Below are 23,476 nucleotides of genomic sequence, written 5' to 3'. Positions count from 1 at the left end.
ACCATGAGGCCAATTAACAATGAGTATTATAAACAACATACACTTTCCACAAATGGAGGACATAGGAAGAGAAAGAGTGAGGCAGGGCTGCCAAGGTAATGTCTGGGTGAGAGAAGCAGACACTGGGTAAATGAGAATGAAACTTGTATGGTATGGTGAGGGAGAATGGGAAGGATAAAAAAGAGAGGAAAAAACAAGGGGAGGGAACTACATGCTGGAATAGCCAGCGAGCAGAGCTGTAGACTCCACCTTCCTTTCCTCTCTCCATCCCATCTCCTCTTCCTGCCTCCCTCTCTCCTTATATTTGTCTCTTTCTCTCTCTCTCTCTCTTTCGCTCTCTCTCTCACACATACAGAATGTTAGCCCACTATCTAACCACAGAGAGAGCTCAGTGAGTCGTGGAAAGCATATTGTTTCTCTACGTCTCTCTCCCTCCCTCTTTTACTTTTCCACATCTTGTCTTTGGATATCCTCCTCCTGCTTTGGGACTTAACAGAGAGTGGAGCAAGCTTTCTTTCCTATTGTCAGATTTTTTTATACTGATCTCTTCTGGGGATTACCACAGGAATGCATTTGTGTATTTGTGGGTGAGTGTGTGTCCTGTGCCATGCCCGCCCCTGGACTTTTCGGGACAAGCGGTAGTGAATCAGCATGAAGGGGGGTCACCATCAGCGGGGGTGCGGATGTCAACACCTCTTCCGAAAAGTGCTGGCCATGTGTGGCTGCTGCTTTGCCCGTGTCCGAGGTTGGTACATCTCTACGTTATGTCCATCATTTTAACCTAGCTACTTCTCTTCACTTTACTGGTCTCAGATGAGATGGGAGTTTAGTTTGCTTTCCCAGTTATACGTCAGGTGGTCTAGGCAGTCGTGAAGTCTGTGTTTTTCCCTCCGAGATGGATGGCAGGAGATAAAAGTGATAAAAGTAGAGTGTTCTTCAGCTGGTCTGAGATCAGATGATGCAAGAGAATCAGCAGAGCTCAATCATTTGTTGGTTGATATTCAATCTGTTTTCAGGCCAGGTAACACTAGTAAAGGGGCACCATTAAGTGTCGCTTACTCTTCTCCACTGTCCTATGCTGTTGTTCTGTGATCAGATATTGAGACAGAGATGGTGTGTGTCACTTTTACTAATGCACTGCTACTGATTTGGGACCTCTTATAGCCTCAACTTTACTAACCAACTCTGAGCATAACCTCCCTCCTGAACCCAATGGAATCTGAATACCGCTCTTCTTGACTTCACTTTCTTTTTGAGGGCAGTTCTCTCAAATATCAGTCTGTCTGTCCTTACTCTTAGCTCCTCATTCCTTTGTACTCTTCTCTCCTGCTCTCTCTACGGGAAGAGACAGTAGAGGAGAATTGATAGTGATGTTTTGCTTTTTGCTCAGACTCCAACTCCTCCAAAGGAAATTAAATTAAACACATTTGGGTCCTGGTTGTGTTTGCTCTACTCTGGTGTTTGCAGGAGACACGGTGCTAGTCGCATGCTGTGAGCTGTGCAGTGTGTGAAAATATATCATTTTAGACATAGTGTTAGAGAGAATATCAGTTAGGTTATATATAAAGTTAGCTATTGGGTTTAAGTTTATTGGCTTCAAGTTCCTTGGTGTCCACATCACCCACAAACTATCATGGTCCAAACACACCAACACAGTCGTGAAGGCACAACAACGCCTATTCCCCCTCAGGAGACTGAAAAGATTTGGCATGGGTCCCCAGATCCTCAAAAAGTTCTACAGCTGCACCATCGAGAGCATCCTGACTGGTTGCATCCCCGCCTGGTATGGCAACTGCTCGGCATCCGACTGCAAGGCGCTACAGAGGGTAGTGCGTATGGCCCAGTACTTTACTGGGGCCAAGCTTCCTGCCAACCAGGACCTCTATACCAGGCGGTGTTAGAGGAAGGCCCTAAAAATGGTCAAAGACTCCAGCCACACTAGTCATAGACTGTTCTTTCTGCTACCGCACGGCAAGCGATACCGGAGCGCCAAGTCTAGGTCCAAAAGGCTCCTTAACAGCTTCTACCCCCAAGCCATAAGACTGCTGAATAGTTCATCAAATGTCTACCCTGACTATTTCCATTGACCCCCCCATTGACCCCCCCCTTTTTTGTAGGGTTTACATATACACTGTGGGTTCTATTTTAACAAACCTAACACAATAGTAAATCTTAGCACTAGCGATAGAGCTATAGGATCCGAGGGTGTGTCAGAAATATTTTTGTTATTTTCACAGTGGGGATTATTGGTGTGGTGGTGTGAAAGGTCTGGGTTTTGTTTCATAAACAAGTTGTAAGTAGAGAACGACCAATAATCGGCCGAGATAATATACCGGGCCGATTTTGGCCATTTCGAGTCTATCAGCCATTCTCTATAGATTTTGCCTATAGTCCATCTACATAGCAAGGCTGCTGTTATGCCAGCCGCCACTCATCGCCTGAGCCACAAACACTGCAGAATGCCGAGGAATGTCTAGCTGCGAGAATAAGCAGCAGCAAGCGATCTCATTCTCCAACAGAAAAGTGCAGTATTCAGAAATTGAACTCCTTTTACAAATATTAGTTTAGTTAATTCACTAATAATAAGTCTTGTGTACGTGCCCGGAAATGCATGCAATAAGCAAACTAGCTAAGCAGATAGCTATGTGACCTGTTAAGAGTAGGATAACTAATCCTTTCATCTGTGGTGTTAGCTATCTAGCTACTATGCTAGTTAGCTGGCTAGATAAACATGGTGCTAATTTATCAGATAGGAGCTACTAGCCAACGTTAGCTGGCTATCATTTTGAACATGCACCATTTTCGGCAACGAGCCATTTCTGACTTAGGGTGTAACGTTAGCTATTTACTGGTGTGCTGATCTGACCAGACGCAATTGTATCTGTAAATTGACAGTTGAATTAGATGATAGTTGTAATAGGGAAAGGGTTTTAAAATGCCTAAATAAAGGTTGCCAATATGTTTCGCCACGTAGGAATCTACATGTTTATGGACCAAGAAAGCTGTAGATCAGCGCCTGTGTGCGTTTTCACTTCTCAAACTATGGGCAGATATGAGTCATTCATACAGAACGTGCATCGTTGTTTCATTTTTCCCCTACCCTCTCTCTCCTTGTTAGATATTATGCACATTCGTGGCTTGGAAGCAAATGCAATCGCCATTGAGCTAGTTCTCATAGTAGCAGTAAACGGCACCAAATGATTTGAGCGATGGAGCGAGATGTGAGAGCGGAGTTACAACCTTGCTCTATACAATCGTAGCAGTAGGATCAAGTTACAATCTGCCTATTTTTTGACAGATAGCTGAACTAGCCAATTGAGTTGTTTCAAATGTTGTCCTGGCAGCTGAGTTGTTTAGAGATGCTATGTGCGTTAGTGCGTTGTAGCCTACAGTAGTTTGTTAAATAGCCGACAGAAACTAAATGTAGGCCTATCCCATATATTTTTAAAATATGTTTACTGTCCACGTTTTTCTAAGTAATTTCTTGGCTTCAATATGGAAATATATTGTTAAACATAGCATTCACACTGATATAGGCCTATTGCAAAATGCATTACGTCTGAGCCATGGACAAGCCAAACGTTGTCAATAAGCAAGACGGTGAACAATTCTAATCAAATTATTATAAAACGAAACAACTTGTTTTAAATAGGCTATGTTTAAATACAGTTACAGGCAACATGATTGCTCGCGGTGGTCATATAATATTAAGACAAGGTATATGGAGGGTTTTAGCCACATCCAAACTTTTCACAGGAGCTGGAAAAAGATCCAATATAAAGAGAAAGGGGGGATGTTCACTCACTGCTCCCAAATGTATATCGCTATAGTCTACCATTGCCGTTGATATGGCTAGCAGTAACTTTGCCACGTGAAAAGTAAACAAAGTAAAGTCAAATGGCCTACAAGTGGATTCAGCACCGTTGACAAATTCCCGCGATTTAACAGTTAGGTCCAACAGAGGAAAGTGAAAGATGCATTTTTTTTAAACAAAATTATAAATAAAATCAATAAGCAGTCTTTTTAGTAAATAACTAGATGTTCCTAAACAGACTACCTACAGTCACTGACACCATTCCAACCGTGGTGCAAGGGTTGGAAAATGTACAAGTCGAAATTGCAAATCGGTTGACACTAGCGCTACCTTAAAGCCAGTCGAAAATAGAGCCCTGTGACTCTGATCAGGGATGGAGCGTTTACATAGATGCTGTGACTCTGCCTGGTGATGTAGGGTCTAAACAGACACACAGAGTCAGCGATACGTCTCATCTGGAACTCTGCAGTGTCTCGGAATGTGCTGCTCTCGGATCATTGGAACATGGAAACGCTTGAGTCACAGAGTCACTCTGCCTACATTCCTTCACCCCAAAAAACGTACCCCCCCCCACACACACACACATACACATACACAAAAAAATGTTATGTCCTGTTTCCAAGAATAGAAACAGGATTTATGGGGCCCTGTGGTGAAGAAATGTTATGTTCATTATTTTCTGACTGTCCACAGAAGCCCAGAGCTGATGACTGGTGGATAGAAAAATGCTTCTGTGCTCTAACTTTGGGGCTACAGGTTCTGTGGTGTGGCAACCGTCCAGTTCTGAGGCACATATATCTTTACGTCAAACAGTTGGTTATTGGGGCAAATAACATAATAGGTTGCTGACCACTGTGGTCTATTAGTATGCTGTGGACTTTATTAGAGTTTAAATAGAACATAGACCTTTGACCGGTGTGATACTCTCTCCTCTTTTTGACTAGAGGTCCTCTCATTTCATCAAAGCTCTGCCTTCGGTACCATATAGCAGTGCTGTGATCCTGCCCTGGCAAAGGAGCCGTACAGGAGAGCTCTCCTCTCCATGAGTTAAAGATGTCACAGAGCTCCCTCCCTGCCAAAGTAGACACATTCATTTCTAATACAGTAACCAGGCAAATGTTATTACTCTTGTAACCAAGGCTGTGTGTGTGTGTGTGTGTACATGTTTAAGTGTGTTTATTCAGTGTAGAGATAATCTCTCTCTCTCTGCCAGCGCTGTTTTGATTCATTTCCTAATTTACCACTGGCTAAATATAAAGGTACTCAGGCTCGAGGCAGATCTGCTGCCTGGCTGACTGAGGATTACATCCGTCTAGTCCTCGATCCTTCCTGCACACATCCTCAAATAAAAACCAACACACATACACACACATGCATACATGCATGCACACAGATTGCCGCTCTAACAACCTATTAGGGGAGCGCATGTTAACCTTTTAACATGTCAGTATAGAGATGACCTGCAGTGCATTCGGAAAGTATTCAGACACCTTCACTTTTTCCACATTTTGTTACATTACAGCCTTATTATCCCCCCTTTCCCTTTCTCTTTTTCTAAAATGGATTAAATACACATTTTACTCATCAATTTACACACAATACCCCATAATGACAATGTAAAAACAGTTTTTTTTTTGAAACATTTAGAAATGTTTGCAAATGTATAAAATAAATATATATATTTACATAAGAATTCAAACCCTTTCCTATGAGATTTGAAATTGAGCTCAGGTGCATCCTGTTTCCATTGATCATCCTTGAAATGTTTTGACAACTTGATTGGAGTCCACCTGTGGTAAATTCAATTGATTGGACGTGATTTGGAAAGGCACACACCTGTCTATATAAGGTCCCACAGTTGACAGTGCATGTCAGAGAAAAAAACAAGCTAAGGAATTGTCCATAGAGTTCCGAGACAGGAATATGTCAAGGCACAGATCTGAGGAAGGGTCCCAAAAAATGTTGGCAGCATTGAAGGTCCCCAAGAACACAGTAGCCTCCATCATTTTTAAATGGAAGAAGTTTGGAACCACCAAGACCCTTCCTAGAGCTGGCCGCCCGGCCAAACTGAGCAACCGGGGGAAAAGGGCCTTGGTCAAGGAGGTGACCAAGAACCTGATGGTCACTTTGACAGAGCTCCAGAGTTCCTGTGTGGAGATGGTAGAACCTTCCGGAAGGACAACCATCTCTGCAGCACTCCACCAATCAGGCCTTTATGGTAGAGTGGCCAGACGGAAGCCACTCCTCAGTAAAAGGCACATGACAGCGCGCTTGGAGTTTGCGAAAAGGCACCTCAAGACTCTCAGACCATGAGAAACAAGATTCTCTGGTCTGATGAAACCAAGATTGAACTCTTTGGCCTGAATGCCAAGTGTCACATCTGGAGGAAACCTGGCACCATCCCTACGGTGAAGCATGGTGGTGGCAGCATCATGCTGTGGGATGTTTTTCAGCGGCAGGGACTGTGAGACTAGTCAGTATTGAGGGAAAGATGAACGGAGCGAAGTACAGAGAGATCCTTGATGAAAACCTGCGCCAGAGGGCACAGGACCTCAGACTGGGGCGAAAGTTCACCTTTCAACAGGACAACAACACTAAGCACACAGCCAAGACAACGCAGGAGTGGTTTCGGGACAAGTCTCTGAATGTCCTTGAGTGACCTAGCTAGAGCCCGGACTTGAACCCGGTCGAACATTTCTGGAGAGACCTGAAAATACCTGTGCAGCAATGCTCCCATCCAAGCTACAGTAACAGAGTTTGAGAGAATCTGCAGAGAAGAGTGGGAGAAACACCTAAAATACAGGTGTGCCAAGCTTGTAGCGTCATACCCAAGAAGGCTTGAGGGTGTAATCGCTGCCAAAGGTGCTTCAACAAAGTACTGAGTAAAGGGGCTGAATACCTACGTAAATGTGATGTTTCAGTGTTATTATTTTTAATACATTTGCAAAAGTGTCTAAAAACCTGTTTTTGCTTTGTCTTTATGGGGTATTGCGTGTAGAGTGACGAGGGGGTTGATAAAAACAATTTTATCTAATTTAGAATAAGCCTGTAACGTAACAAAATGTGGATAAAGTCAAGGGGTCTGAATACTTTCCGAATTAACTGTATATGTATACTTTATCAACAGCCACATTTTTTTTTACACGTAATCATTGTTGTGTGTGTGACAAATTATATTTCTAGGGAGTGAGTAAGACCTTTAAACATGTCAACATACACAAGGCTGCGGGGCCAGACAGATTACAAGGACGTGTGCTCCGGGCATGTGCTGACCAACTGGCAGGTGTCTTCACTGACATTTTCAACATGTCCTTGATTGAGTCTGTAATACCAACATGTTTCAAGCAGACCACCATAGTCCCTGTGCCCAAGAACACAAAGGCAACCTGCCTAAATGACTACAGACCCGTAGGACTCACGTCCGTATCCATGAAGTGCTTTGAAGGTTGGTAATGGCTCACATCAACACCATTATCCCAGAAACCCTAGACCCACTCCAATTTGCATAACGCCCAAACAGATCCACAGATGATGCAATCTCTATTGTACTCCACACTGCCCTTTCCCACCTGGACAAAAGGAACACTTATGTGAGAATGCTATTCATTGACTATAGCTCAGCGTTCAACACCATAGTACCCTCAAAGCTCATCACTAAGCTAAGGATCCTGGGACTAAACACCTCCCTCTGCAACTGGATCCTGGACTTCCTGAAGGGCCGCCCCCAGGTGGTGAGGGTAGGTAGCAACACATCTGCCATGCTGATTCTCAACACTGGAGCTCCCCAGCGGTGCGTTCTCTGTCCCCTCCTGTACTCCTGTTCACCCACCACTGCATGGCCAGGCACGACTCCAACACCATCATTAAGTTTGCAGACGACACAACAGTGGTAGGCCTGATCCCCGACAACAACGAGACAGCCTATAGGGAGGAGGTCAGAGACCTGGCCCGGGTGGTGCCAGAATAACAACCTATCCCTCAACGTAACCAAGACTAAGGAGATGATTGTGGACTACAGGAAAAGGAGGACCGAGCACGCCCCCATTCTCATCGACGGGGCTGTAGTGGAGCAGGTTGAGAGCTTCAAGTTCTTTGGTGTCCATATCAACAACAAACTAGAATGGTCCAAACACACCAAGACAGTCGTGAAGAGGGCACGACAAAGCCTATTCCCCCTCAGGAAACTAAAACGATTTGGCATGGGTCCTGAGATCCTCAAAAAGTTCTACAGCTGCAACATCGAGAGCATCCTGACTGGTTGCATCACTGTCTGGTACGGCAATTGCTCGGCCTCCGACCGCAAGGCACTACAGAGGGGAGTGCGTATGGCCCAGTACATCACTGGGTCCACATCGACGGGACAGTAGTGGAGAGGGTGGAAAGTTTTAAGTTCCTCGGCGTACACATCACGGACAAACTGAAATGGTCCACCCACACAGACAGCGTGGTGAAGGCGGCGCAGCAGCGCCTTTTCAACCTCAGGAGGCTGAAGATATTCTGCTTGTCACCAAAAACACTCACAAACTTTTACAGATGCACAAACGACCGCATCCTGTCAGGCTGTATCACTGCCTGGTACGGCAACTGCTCCGCCCATAACCGTAAGGCTCTCCAGAGGGTAGTGAGGTCTGCACAACGCATCACAGAGGGCAAACTACCTGCCCTCCAGGACACCTACACCACCCGATGTCACAGGAAGGCCAAAAAGATCATCAAGGACAACAACCACCCGAGCCACTGCCTGTTCACCCCGCTATCATCCAGAAGGCGAGGTCAGTACAGGTGCATCAAAGCGGGGACCAAGAGACTGAAAAACAGCTTCTATCTCAAGGCCATCAGACTGTTAAACAGCCATCACTAACATTGAGTGGCTGCTGCCAACATACTGACTCAACTCCAGCCACTTTAATAATGGAAAAATGGATGTAATAATAATAATGCCACTTTATATAATGTTTACATACCCAACATTACTCATCTCATATGTATATACTGTACTCTATACCATCTGCATCTTGCCTATGACGTTTGGCCATCACTCATTCATATATTTTTATGTACATATTCTTATTTATTCCTTTACACTTCTGTGTATAAGGTAGTTGTTGTGAAATTGTTAGGTTAGATTACTTGTTAGATATTACTGCATGGTCGGAACTAGAATCACAAGCATTTCGCTACACTCGCATTAACATCTGCTAACCATGTGTATGTGACAAATAAACTTTTATTTTATTTGGGTCTAAGCTGCCTGCCATCCAGGACCTCTACACCAGGCGGTGTCAGTGGAAGGCCCTAAAAATTGTCAAAGACTGTTCTCTACTACCGCATGGCAAGTGGTACCGGAGTGCCACGTCTCGGACAAAAAGGCTTCTGAACAGTTTTTACCCAAAAGCCATAAGATGCCTGAACAGGTAATCAAATGGCTACCCGGACTATTTGCATTGTGTGCCCCCCCCCAACCCCTCTTTTTACGCTGCTGCTACTCTCTGTTTATCATATATGCATAGTCACTTTAACTATACATTCATGTACATACTACCTCAATTGGGCCGACCAACCAGTGCTTCCGCACATTGGCTAACTGGGCTATCTGCATTGTGTCCCACCCACCACCCGCCAACCCCTATTTTACGCTACTGCTACTCTCTGTTCATCATATATGCATAGTCACTTTAACCATATCTATATGTACATACTACCTCAATCAGCCTGACCAACCGGTGTCTGTATGTAGCCTCGCTACTTTCATAGCCTCGCTACTTTCATAGCCTCGCTACTGTATATAGCCTGTCTTTTTACTGTTGTTTTATTTCTTTACTTACCTATTGTTCACCTAATACCTTTTTTGCACTATTGGTTAGAGCCTGTAAGTAAGCATTTCACTGTAAGGTCTACACCTGTTGTATTCGGCGCACATGACAAATAAACTTTGATTCGATTTTTCCGAGCCACCGTGCTTCTGCACCTGCATTGCTTGCTGTTTGGGGTTTTAGGCTGGGTTTCTACACCTGCATTGCTTGCTGTTTGGGGTTTTAGGCTGGGTTTCTACACCTGCATTGCTTGCTGTTTGGGGTTTTAGGCTGGGTTTCTACACCTGCATTGCTTGCTGTTTGGGGTTTTAGGCTGGGTTTCTACACCTGCATTGCTTGCTGTTTGGGGTTTTAGGCTGGGTTTCTACACCTGCATTGCTTGCTGTTTGGGGTTTTAGGCTGGGTTTCTACACCTGCATTGCTTGCTGTTTGGGGTTTTAGGCTGGGTTTCTACACCTGCATTGCTTGCTGTTTGGGGTTTTAGGCTGGGTTTCTACACCTGCATTGCTTGCTGTTTGGGGTTTTAGGCTGGGTTTCTACACCTGCATTGCTTGCTGTTTGGGGTTTTAGGCTGGGTTTCTACACCTGCATTGCTTGCTGTTTGGGGTTTTAGGCTGGGTTTCTACACCTGCATTGCTTGCTGTTTGGGGTTTTAGGCTGGGTTTCTACACCTGCATTGCTTGCTGTTTGGGGTTTTAGGCTGGGTTTCTGCACCTGCATTGCTTGCTGTTTGGGGTTTTAGGCTGAGTTTCTGTACAGCACTTTGTGATCTCAGCTGATGTAAGAAGGGCTTTATAAATGAATTTGATTTGATATTAAATTATTCTCACACTGGGCCAAATGAGTAGGCATACAATAGTACATTTGGTCCAGTGTCAGTTAGCGTCAGTGTAGAGGGCGATATGTCTTTGCTCTCATCATAAGGCCATCTCTCTTGTTTTATGAGCCATCAAAAGCATTAGGCTAGCCATGTGGAGAGATAGATCCAGAGTAATGGAAGCCACATGATGAGAACACAGACTGACGGCAGACAGACAGTGAATAGTCTCTTTCACAGTACAGGCTAGATTGTGGTGGTGATAGGTCATAAAATAAGTGGGTTGCGTCCCAAATGGCACCCTATCCCCTATATAGTGCATTACTTTTGACCAGGGCCCATAGGAATAGGGTGCCTTTAGGGACACGGACACAGTTGTTTTCATCAAAGTGCAGGGAGGTGCCATATGAACAAGTGCTCTGTGCCGTAGTGCAGTAAAGAACATCAGGCTGTTATAATCTGACTTCTGACTGGGACGATCCACTTCTGCACCACCAAGATAACACTGATCTATTAGAGAGCTTAATGCCCAGTGTGTGTGTGGGGGGGACGGGAGCGGGGGAGACGGGACGATTAAAGAGCAGCTCTGTCCATGCTGCAGAGACAGAGACACTGCAAATAGAAGGTGTGTGTAAATACACACACAGACAGACATTTGGACAGGGAAGGGACGTCTAGTGCCTTCGGAAAGTATTCAGACGCCTTGACTTTAAACAAAAAATATGTTACAGCCTTAATATAAAATGGATTAAATAAATAAAATCCTCAGCAATCAACACACAATAACCCATAATGACAAAGCGAAACAGGTTTTTAGAAATTTTAGCAAATGCATTAAAAATAAAAAACAGGAATACCTTATTTACAAGGTGCAGCAACACACCCCATCCAACCTGACAGAGCTTAAGAGGATCTGAAGAGAAGAATGGGAGAAACTCCCCAAATACAGGTGTGCCAAGCTTGTAGCGTCATACCCAAGAAGACTCGAGGCTGTAATCGCTTTCCAAGGTGCTTCAACAAAGTACTGAGTAAAGGGTCTGAATACTTATGTAAATATATATTTTAGTCATTTATATTTGATACATTTGGTAAAATGTCTAAAAAACTGTTTTTACTTTGACATTATGGGGTGTTGTGTGTAGATTGATGAGGGGAAAAACCTATTTAATACATTTTAGTATAAGGCTGTAAGGTAGCAAAATGTGGAAAAAGTCAAGGGATCTGAATACTTCAAAAAGGCACTGTAAACTTATGTGCACACTATAGAGGGATAACTCTAGCAAGCATTGTGTCGTGAGGGAGTCGTAATATACTAATTGAATAGTTAATGTAGAAGGACAGCATAGTCTCTAGGCCATGATGGAGATCCCAGTGTATTCAACCACCATTCCTCTTGGTGAGCTCCTATTTCTCTCTACTGTAATTATCATAAAGCCTGTCAGACAGTGAGAAAATGCTCGTGTTAATGTGACAGTGATAATTAACGCTGCCTGCCTGGCGTTTTAAAATAACCCTGTCTGAGTGAGGTCACCATCACCATGGTATTAAAGTGTGTATACTCAGAGAGAGAGAGAGGGAGAGGGGATGGGTCTCCTTATCCGCCACCCTCCTAGCTCTCTCTCTGTCCCGTGGTAAGCCTGGTTCTGATTTTATGTGTGTGTTATTGACATGGCTGAGTGTTAGGGTCCGATTTGTCTCTTCTTGGAGCTTTCTATCCCTCTTTCCACCCTTTCCACTCTCTCTCTCCTCTGTCTTTCCATCCTCCACTCTTAGGACACTCTCCTCGTACTTGTAGTTTTCTATTCCTCTGTGTCTTCCTGTTGATCCTTGACCTCTATTCCCTTCCCAACCCCCTGGTGTTTGTTAGTCATCTCAAGACTCTCTCCCCCCTCCCCACTCTCTCGCTCTCTGTCGCTTCCTTCTCTCTGTCTCTCCCTCACTCTCTCATCCTCTCTCTCTTTATCCCCCCACCCTTCTCCCAGTTCATCTAAGGAAATGTAATGTGACTGTCTGTGTGTTGATGTGAACATTGTTCAGCAGCTGTTGTCTGTCAGTGACCTCAGTGTCAGAGATGCAATCATTTGTGTGCATAAATAGGGGGGGAATGCCCAGTGATGTCACTGCATTTTCTCTCTTTGTCATCAGCTTATAAGGCAAAATCAAGTCCCCTCCTTTCATCATGGAAAAATCTGTAGGGGAGACCAGTGTTGCTTGTCACACGTTTTACTCTCATGTGTAGTTCTCAGCACCAGTATATCTTACAAGACTCTTTTCAACGTTAATAGAAAGAAAGGTATTGGGTTGAAATGGGGACCGTTTTTTTATTCTCATATAGTATTCCAACATGGAGTTATAAGCCATCAAACACACTCTGTCCACTGTTGACAACCAGCCCCAGTGCGGGGTTGGTTGTCACAATGTTTGCTAGTAGCTTATTCCTTTTATAACAGGATATGAAACAATATAATATACAGAGTCTTAGAAAGCCTTTTGATGGAACGATATTCCTAACAAAATTCAGCATTTAATGCCTTGAGAAAGACATATGGCCGTTTGAATAAATGTGTGTGTATGCGTGTGGGTGTGAGACAGAACAAATGAGAGAGAGGCAATAAACCCAGATGGCACAGATTTCTCTGCCCAACGGATGTATACATGATGCATCGGGAAGATGCAGTTTAGACATCGTTTGCTAATTGTCAAGACGTCTCACAGATGTATTTTGAATATCTACATTCTATATTCTACATCGTTTATACGTCGGCCATGTATCAACATCAACCAGACGTCTCTTCACAATTCCAAAGTCCAGAACAGACTTTGGGAGACGCACATTACTACATAGAGCCATGGCTACATGGAACTCTATTCCACATCAGGTAACTGATGCAAGCAGTAGAATCAGATTTAAAAAACGGATAAAAATACAGCGAGGACTGTGAAGAGACACACACACAGGCACAGACACATGCTCGCACATACACATGATAAGACATGCACTCTACATACACATGGATTTTGAATTGTAGATATGTGGTAGTAGAGTAGTGGCCTGAAGGCACATACAGTTGAAGTCGGAAGTTTACATACACCTCAGCCAAATACATTTAAACTCAGTTTTTCACAATTCCTGACATTTAATCCTAGTAAAACTCCCGGTCTTAGGTCAGTTAGGATCACCACTTCATTTTAAGAATGTGAAATGTCAGCATAATAGTAGAGAGAATGATTTATTTTAGCTTTTATTTCTTTAATCACATTCCCAGTGGGTCAGAAGTTTACATATACTCAATTAGTATTTGGTAACATTGCCTTTAAATGGTTTAACTTGGGTCAAACGTTTCAGGTAGCCTTCCACAAGCTTCCCACAATAAGTTGGGTGAATTTTGGCCCATTCCTCCTGACAGAGCTGGTGTAACTGAGTCAGGTTTGTAGGCCTCCTTGCTCGCACACGCTTTTTCAGTTCTGCCCACAAATTTTCTATAGGATTGAGGTCAGGGCTTTGTGATGGCCACTCCAATACCTTGACTTTGTTGTCCTTAAGCCATTTTGCCACAACTTTGGAAGCATGCTTGGGGTCATTGTCCATTTGGAAGACCCATTTGCGACCAAGCTTTAACTTCCTGACTGATGTCTTGAGATGTTGCTTCAATATATCCACATAATTTTCCTACCTCATGATGCCATCTATTTTGTGAAGTGCACCAGTCCCTCCTGCTGCAAAGCACCCCCACAACATGATGCTGCCACCCCCGTGCTTCACGATTGGGATGGTGTTCTTCGGCTTGCAAGCCCCCCCCTTTTCCTCCAAACATAATGATGGTCATTATGGCCAAACAGTTCTATTTTTGTTTCATCAGACCAGAGGATATTTCTCAAAAAAGTATGATCTTTGTCCCCATGTGCAGTTGCAAACCGTAGTCTGGCTTTAAAATGGCGGTTTTGGAGCAGTGGCTTCTTCCTTGCAGAGCATCCTTTCAGGTTATGTCGAAATATGACCCATTTTACTGTGGATATAGATTATTTTGTGCCTATTTCCTCCAGCATCTTCACAAGGTCCTTTGCTGTTGTTCTGGGATTGATTTGCACTTTTCGCACCAAAGTCGTTCATCTTTAGGAGACAGAACGCGTATCCTTCCTGAGCGGTATGACGACTGCGTGGTACCATGGTGTTTATATTTGTATACTACTGTTTCTACAGATGAACGAGGTACCTTCAGGCATTTGAAAATTGCTCCCAAGGATGAACCAGACCTGTGGAGGTTTACCATTTACCAGGTCTTGGCTGATTTCTTTTGATTTTCCCATGATGTCAAGCAAAGAGGCACTGAGTTTGAAGGTACAGTAGGCCTTGAAATACATCCACAGGTAAACCTCCAATTGACTCAAATTATGTCAATTAGCCTATCAGAAGCTTCTAAAGCTATGACATAATTTTCTGGAATTTTCCAAGCTGTTTAAAGGCACAGTCAACTTAGTGTATGTAAACTTCTGACCCACTGGAATTGTGATACAGTGGATTATAAGGGAAATAATCTGTAAACAATTGTTGGAAAAATAATTTGTGTCATGCACAAAGTAGATGTCCTAACCGACTTGCCAAAACAATAGTTTGTAAAAAAGAAATTTGTGAAGTGGTTGAAAAGCGAGTTTTAATGATTCCAACCTAAGTGTATGTAAACTTCCGACTTCAACTGTATATCCTGTTTCCACTGATCATCCTTGAGATGTTTCTACAACTTGATTGGAGTCCACCTGTGGTAAATTCAATTGATTGGACATGATTTGTAAAGGCACACCCCTGTCTATATGAGGTCCCACAGTTGACAGTGCATGTCAGAGCAAAAACCAAGCCATAAGGTCGAAGGAATTGTCCGTAGAGCTCCGAGACAGGATTGTGTGAAGGTACAAATCTGGAGAAGGTTACCCAAACATCTCTGCAGCATTGAAGGTCCCCAAGAACAGAGTGGCCTCCATCATTGGAAGTGGAAAACGTTTGGAACCACCAAGACTCTTCCTAGAGCTGGTCAGGGACATGAGCAAGAACCCAATGGTCGCTCTGACAGAGCTCTAGAGTTCCTCTGTGGAGATGGGAGAACCTTCCAGAAAGACAACCATCTCTGTAGCACTCCACCAATCAGGCCTTTATGGTAGAGTAGCCGGACGGAAGCCACTCCTCAGTAAAAGGCACATGACAGCCTGCTTGGACTGTGCCAAAAGGCACCTAAAGACTCTCAGACAATGAGAAACGAGATTCTCTGGTCTGATGAAACCAAGATTGAGCTCTTTGGCCTGAATGCCAAGCGTCACATATGGAGGAGACCTGGCACCATACCTACGGTAAAGCATGGTGGTGGCAGCATCATGCTATGGGGATTTCTTTCAGCGGCAGAGACTGGTAGACTAGTCAGGATCGGGGGAAAGATGAACGGAGCAAAGTACAATAGAGATCCTTGATGAAAACCTGCGCCAGAGTGCTCAGGACCTCAGACTGGGGCGAAGTTCACCTTTCAACAGGACAACAACCCTAAGCACACAGCCAAGACAACGCAGGAGTGGCTTCGCGACAAGTCTCTGAATGTTCCTGAGTGGCACAGCCAGAGCTCGGACCTAAACCTGAGCTAACATTTCTGGAGAGATCTGAAAATAGCTATGCAGCAACGCTCCCCATCCAACCTGACAGAGCTTGAGAGGATCTACAGAGAAGAATGGGAGAAACTGCCCAAATACAGGTGTGCCGAGCTATTAGCGTCATACCCAAGAAGACTCGAGGCGGTAATCGCTGCCAAAGGTGCTTCAACAAAGTACTGAGTAAAGGGTCTGAATACTTATGTAAATATAATATTTACGTTTTTCAAAATGTCTAAAAACCTGTTTTTGCTTTGTCATTATGGGCTATTGTGTGTAGATTGATTAGGGAAAATAAACAATTTAATCAATTTCAGAATAAGGCTGTAGCATAACAACATTTTGAAAAAGTCAAGGGGTCTGAATACTTTCCGAAGGCACTGTGTATGTTTTTACTATCTCATGAAAAACACAAATTCCACTCATGTCTGTCACGACTTCCGCCGAAGTCGGCTCCTCTCCTTGTTCGGGCGGCGTTCGGCGATCGACGTCACTGGCTTTCTAGCCATTGCCGCTCCATTCATATATCCATTTGTCTCTCATGTTTGGAACTATAATAAAAGTGTGCCTGTTTATTATACTCTGCTCTCCTGCACCTGACTTCGCCTCCAATACACCTAATGACAATGCCATTATTTTGTCATGCTGACAGGAACTGAGCAGGTGGATGAGTTCTTTCAAGTAATTCACACATTTTAATCTTAAATGTATTAAACATAACCCTCTAGATTGGGAGTAATAAGCACTTTGAAAAACAACCCATTTGACAACCAACCCCAGTCTCTCCTATTAACAGTTTAATAGGTCACAATTGAAAGAAATTCTTGGCAATTCAACTGAATGCTGGTGATATTTTTATGCAGTACTTGTACTTATCCAGGCCACTGACTTTTACTCGAACTTGCTCAAGCAACCCAATTTCTCACTCATTTTGTTAATCACACACACAATATTTTATTTCTCTCCTCTCCTCCCCATTCTCTCTTCCCTCTTTTCACTTGGCTCAATAATTAGTGATCTGTTTATAAACACAAAGTGAGAAAGACTGAATATGTTATTGAAATGTTTTGCAAAACATGCTTGGAAACACACAGAGCCCTCCCAGTGAATTTAGTATTCCTCCGACTCCTAAACTACTGCAGCACATAAACTCAGACTTATTACCCATTACGTGTGTGTGTGCGTGTGTGTGTGTGTGCGTGTATGAGCTCATCACTTCCGGTAAATGTACAAATAAACTTGATACAGAGTAATTAAAAAGGAAATGATGGTGATAAAGTGTGGTTGTGCTGGCACTCCCTCGCTGTTCTCATCAGTGTGAAAGCCTCTGCTGTGAGTTAGATGGAACCAGGGGAGTTCTCCTGGTTCAGCTGCTCTTGATGAATTGTCAAGATGAAGCAATACTCAGTATGTTGTGTTCACTGCTTCACCACATTCTGACACACTTTCCTAACACACACCAAATAATGCCCTCTGTTTATGATCAGGGCCTGGACTTTTTCATTTTCTTTATATCACGACTCAGGATATGACCCAGATACAGGCACAGGAGGGCTTCTTGGGTATGACGCTACTAGCTCGGCACACCTGTATTTGGGGAGTTTCTCCCATTCTTCTCCGCAGATCCGCTTTTTTCAGGTTTCTCCATAGATGTTCGATCAGGTTCGGGCTCTGGCTGGGCCACTCTTGGACATTCAGAGACTTGTCCTGAAGCCACTCCTGCGTTGTCTTGGCTGTGTGCTTAGGGTCATTGTCCTGAGCGCTCTGCAGCAGGTTTTCATCAAGAATCTCTGTACTTTCTCAGTTCATCTTCCCTCGATCCTGACTAGTCTCCCGGTCCCTGCCGCTGAAAAACATCCCCACAGAATGATGCTGCCACCACCATGCTTCACTGTAGATATGGTGCCAGGTGACGCTTGACATTCAGGCCAAAGGGTTCAATCTTGGTTTCATCAGACCAGAGAATCTTGTTTCTCATGGTCTGAGAGTCTTTAGGTGCCTTTTGGAAAACTCCAAGCAGGCTGTCATGTGCCTTTTACTGAGGAGTTCTTGGTCACCTTAGCTTGGCCTGGCGGCCAGCTCCATGAAGAGTCTTGGTGGTTGCAAACTTCTTCCATTTAAAAATGATGGAGGCCACTGTGTTCTTGGGAACCTTCAATGCTACATAATTGTTTTGGTACCCTTCCCCAGATCTGTGCCTTGACACAATGCTGTCTCAGAGCTCTACGGACAATTATTTTGACCTCATGTCTTGGTTTTTGCTCTGACATGCACTGTCAACTGTGGGATCTTATGTAGACAGGTGTGTGCCTTTACAAATCATGTCCAATCAATTGAATTTATCACAGGTGGACTCCAATCAAGTTGTAGAAACATCTCAAGGATGATCAATGGAAACAAGATGCACCTGAGCTCAATTTCGAATCGCATAGCAAAGGGTCTGAATACTTATGTAAATAAGGCATTTCTGTTTAAAATGTTTAATACATTTGCAAACATTTCTAAAAACCTGTTTTTGCTTTGTTGTTATGGGGTATTATGTGTAGATTGCTGAGGATAAAAATACTTTTTTTTTTTGAAAAAGGCTGTAACGTTTCAAAATGTGGAAAAAGTCAAGGGGTCTGAAAACTTTCCGAAGGCACTGTATAATACTAAAGAGCAATATTTTGATGCGTTGCACTAGAGTTGGCAGTGGCACTTCATGTGTAAGATGAACGTATTGGATAGGTGTGCCAAGGTGAATTTAAGACTCCTCTGTCTACACCTGGAGTATTGTACTAAACATTCTGACACACACAAACACACACACCCTCCACTGACCGGAAACATCATTTTCATGACATTCCGGTTGTGATCCGGATGGCGTCCCAGCTGTTGCTCTGTTTGAAAAAGGCTGATTACGTAAAGTAAGCATTTCAAACAAACACCATGAACCCGGTCACTCGCTTCACTCAGGCTTCGCACGTCACCACCAGCTCTAAGCACCGCTAAAGGTCACCGCTTCTGAGAAAGCCGCTTCTCAAATGAGACACTTACCAGAGCGTACCTAGCGTATTGTAATACTGTAATATTAATAAGATGGTGCCGTACTGGATGACCACTGTTTTGCGAGCTCCGACCCAACTTATCTAATTTGGTGTTTCCTTTACTTTACTTTCACAAAATGTTTTCCCTATCATTTCTTGTAACCGATTATAACTTTTTACCATCAGATCGGCAGTTACTTACCCCAATTCCGACTTCAACTTCGACTTCGACTCATCTGCCCTGGGCTCTTTCTGTAATTACAACCCAATTTTCTGGGTATCAAGAGGAAACGCCTGCGTTAGAGGCAAGAGAGGGGGAGTCCTGGCGAGATTAAGACAAAAGGAAAACCGACCACCTCTTCCCTCTAGTCTATTGGCCAATGTACAGTCACTTGATCATAATATGGATGACCTCCGAACTCAGATTTGCTACCAATGGGACTCGATTAACTGCAATATTCTCTGCTTTTATGAAACATGTCTTTCGGACAAGATACTCCCCATGGCTATCCAACTCAATGGATTCTCTATTCGCCGAGCGGACAGGACAGTAGAGTAAGGGAAATCGAGAGGGGGAGGGGTTTGCCTCTTCATCAACAACTAATGGTGTGCTGAATCGAGCGCAGTGGTAATCTCGACTCATTGTTCACCTGTCTTGGAATATCTGATGGTCAAAAGCCGAAACCTTCTACCTCCCGAGGGAGTTTTCAGTTGTTATCGTGACTGTTGTATACATTCCATCTCAGGACAAGATATATAACAAGCTGGCACTTAACAAACTGTACGAGGCTATAAACAAGCAGGAAAACTTACATCCGGAGGCTGCCTTTCTTGTCACCTGCAATTTTAATTCTGCATCATTCAGACATGTGATGCCCAACTTCCATCAGCACGTCTCTTTCACCACTATTGGCAATAAAGTCCTAGACCACTGTTGCTCTACCCACAAGCAAGCATACAAGATCCTCCCTCATCCGCCATTCAGCAAATCAGATCATGAGTCCATACTCCTGCTTCCTGTTAACAAGCAGAAGCAGTACCCGTGACTCACTCTGTTGATAAATGGTCATCATAATCAGAGATTATGCTACAGGACTGCTTTGCTAGGGGAGATTATGTTCTGAGACCCCACCGATAACATAGACGAGCTAACCACCTCCGTCACCGGCTTCATAAGGAAATGCATCGCTGATATTGTCCCCACAGTGAAGGTTCTCTGCTTCCCCAATCAAAAGCCCTGCATTAACACAAAAATTGGCACTAAACTAAAGGACAGGGCTACCACACACAAGACTATCTCAGACAACCCTGAAGCTACGGCCGAGGACAGGAACAAGTACAAGTAGTACACAGCAGAGTAATAAAATGAGCAAAATAACAATATAGGAATAAGGTAGAATCACACACCACACGCTCTGATGCCCGCTGCATGTGGCAAGGGCTACAGTCTATTACGGATTGCAGAGGAAGACACATTCGTGATCTGCCCAACGATGTCTCTATTCCAGACGAACTCAATGCATTTTATACATGCTTTGACAATAACAACACGTACCGTGCTTGCGGGCCACACCAACCCAGAGGCCTGGGTGATCTCTCTCTCCGAGGCCGACGTGAGTAAGGTCTTTAATCAGGTCAACATTCGCAAGGCCTCAGGCCAGACGATATTCCAGGGAGCGTTCTCAGAGCATGCACAGATCAGCTGGCAAGCATATTCACAGAAATGTTCAACCTCTCTTTGTCCCAGTCTGACTACCATCATTCCTGTTCCTAAGAACTCTAAAGCTTCATGCCACAATGACTAACGCCCTGTAGCACTCACATCTGTAATCATGAGGTGCTTTAAAAGGAAGGTTATGGTACACATCACCATCATCATCCCAGACACCCTAGACCAAGTCCAATTTGCATACCGCCCCAACAGATCCGTAGATGATGCAATCTCAATTGCACTCCACACTGACCTCACCCACCTAGATAAGAGGAATACCTATGTGAAAATGCTGTTCACTGACTACAGCTCAGCGTTCAACACCATTGTCCCCTCCAAGATCAGCACCAAGCTTAGGACCCTGTGACTGGACCCCTCCCTCTGCAACTGGATCCTGGACTTACTGTCGGGCCGTCCCCAGATGGTGATGGTAGGCAACATCACCTCCGCTACGCTGACCCTCAACACGGCGGGTCCACAGGGGTGTGTGCTTAGTCCCTTCCTGTACTCCCTGTTTACCCACGACTGCATGGCCACGCACAACTCCAACACCATCGTCAAGTTTGCTGATGACACAACGGTGTAGGCCTGATCACCGGTGACGATGAGACAGCCTACAGGGAGGAGGTCAGTGACCTGGCAGTGTGGTGCCTGGACAACAACATCTCTCTCAACGTCAGTAAGACCATGGAGCTGATTGTGGACTACAGGAAATGGAGGGGCTAGCACGCCCCCATCCACATTGATGGGGCTGCAGTGGAGCGGGTCGAGAGCTTCAAGGTCTTCAGTGTCTCTATGCACACTCCCAGGACTCTACACACTCACGCACACTGACACTCCAACACACTCATAACATGCATACACATTTATACTGACTCTCCACATATGCACAAACAATCATCATTTCCGCTGCTGCTTCAGTACTGTTTAACATATATCCTGATGCGTAGTCACCTTACACGTGTACAGTTGAAGTCGGAAGTTTACATACACTTAGGTTGGAATCATTAAAACTCGCTTTTCAACCACTCCACAAATTTCTTGTTAACAAACTGTAGTTTTGGCAAGTCGGTTAGGACATCTACTTTGTGCATGACACAAATTATTTTTCCAACAATTGTTTACAGACAGATTATTTCCCTTATAATCCACTGTATCACAATTCCAGTGGGTCAGAAGTTTACATACACTAAATTGACTGGGCCTTTAAACAGCTTGGAAAATTCCAGAAAATGATTTAAGCTTTAGGAAGCTTTAGAAGCTTTTGATATGCTAATTGACATCATTTGAGTCAATTGGAGGTGTACCTGTGGATGTATTTCAAACTCAGTGCCTCTTTGCTTGACATCATGGGAAAATCAAAATAAATCAGTCAAGACTTCAGAAAAAAAATTGTAGACCTCTACAAGTCTGGTTCATCCTTGGGAGCAATTTCCAAACGTCTGAAGGTACCACGTACCACGTAGAGATGAACATACTTTGGTGCGAAAAGTGCAAATCAATCCCAGAACAACAGCAAAGGACCTTGTGAAGATGCTGGAGGAAACAGGTACAAAAGTATCTATATCCACAGTAAAACGAGTCCTATATCGACATAACCTGAAAGGCCGCTCAGCAAGGAAGAAGCCACTGCCCCCAAACCCCCATATTAAAGCCAGACTACGGTTTGCAACTGCACATGTGGACAAAGATCGTACTTTTTGGAGAAATATCCTCTGGTCCGATGAAACAAAAATAGAACTGTTTGGCCATAATGACCATCATTATGTTTGGAGGAAAAAGGGGGGGCTTGCAAGCCGAAGAACACCATGACAGCCGTATATATTCTTTAAGACACCACATATATAATATTAAAGAGCAATCATTTGATGCATTGCGCTGGAGTTGGCAGTGGCATTCTTCATATGAATGTATAGATGAACTTATTGGATAGGTGTGTCAAGGTGGATTTAAGAACCCTCTGTTGTCACCTGGAGTAGGGTACTAAAACATTCTGCCATTCAAAACACACACACACACAAACACACACACACAAACACCCTCTCCACTGAAAGGAAAAAGGCTGATTACGTAAAGTAAGCATCTCAAACAAACACCATGATCCCAGTTGCTCGCTTCACCCAGGATTCGCACGTCACCACCAGCTCTAACCACCGCTAAAAGCCACCGCTTCTGAGAAAGCCGCTTCTCAAATGAGACACTTACCAGAGTGTACCTAGCGTACTGTACCTACAGTATCTAACATTACTGTAAAGACGTTCCTGCTCTTAGTGGACTCATGTGACCAAATGGGAAATGGAATAAACAGCATCATATCGCATTTCCATTATGACCTTAGGAGGCCAGATGGCTGTTTGTTCAGAGTGCTGGGGAGACGTGCCCCTTGCTCAGGGTGGTGTGTGTGTTCATGCGCTCAACGTACAGTGTGTCATGGAGTCACCTGGAGAGGTGGGGAGTGGAAGGGAGGGAGGATGATTTCCAGTTTGCTTAGCTCTCTGGTAGCTGGGGTGTGTGTTGTTTTTCTTAACCAGTGGGTCTGTTTTCCCACTAGGCTAGCCTACTGCTGGTCTCCAGGAACTGTAGGATAAGGTAGGGTATGTGGTGAACACACACACAGCCTGACTGTCTGTGGTGTGTATGATGGATGGGACTGGACTGCCCCTCTTC

The 23,476-nt window shown here is 44.2% G+C and overlaps 1 protein-coding gene across 1 annotated transcript in view; it reads left to right on the top strand.

The window, feature by feature from the left end:
• The first annotated feature begins 310 nt into the window (after window positions 1–310).
• The window catches only part of LOC139559823 (rho guanine nucleotide exchange factor 25-like), a 55,717-nt gene continuing 32,551 nt past the window's right edge, over window positions 311–23,476 (top strand). The window contains exon 1 of the mRNA XM_071376191.1: window positions 311–745. Within this exon, the coding sequence (XP_071232292.1) occupies window positions 652–745 (94 nt within the window). The 5' untranslated portion in view covers window positions 311–651. The remainder of the gene's footprint in view (window positions 746–23,476) is intronic.

This window comes from Salvelinus alpinus, chromosome 2 (assembly GCF_045679555.1).
Source record: "Salvelinus alpinus chromosome 2, SLU_Salpinus.1, whole genome shotgun sequence".
Classification (NCBI taxonomy): Eukaryota; Metazoa; Chordata; class Actinopteri; order Salmoniformes; family Salmonidae; genus Salvelinus; species Salvelinus alpinus.
This window is presented reverse-complemented; position numbering and strand designations above follow the sequence as displayed.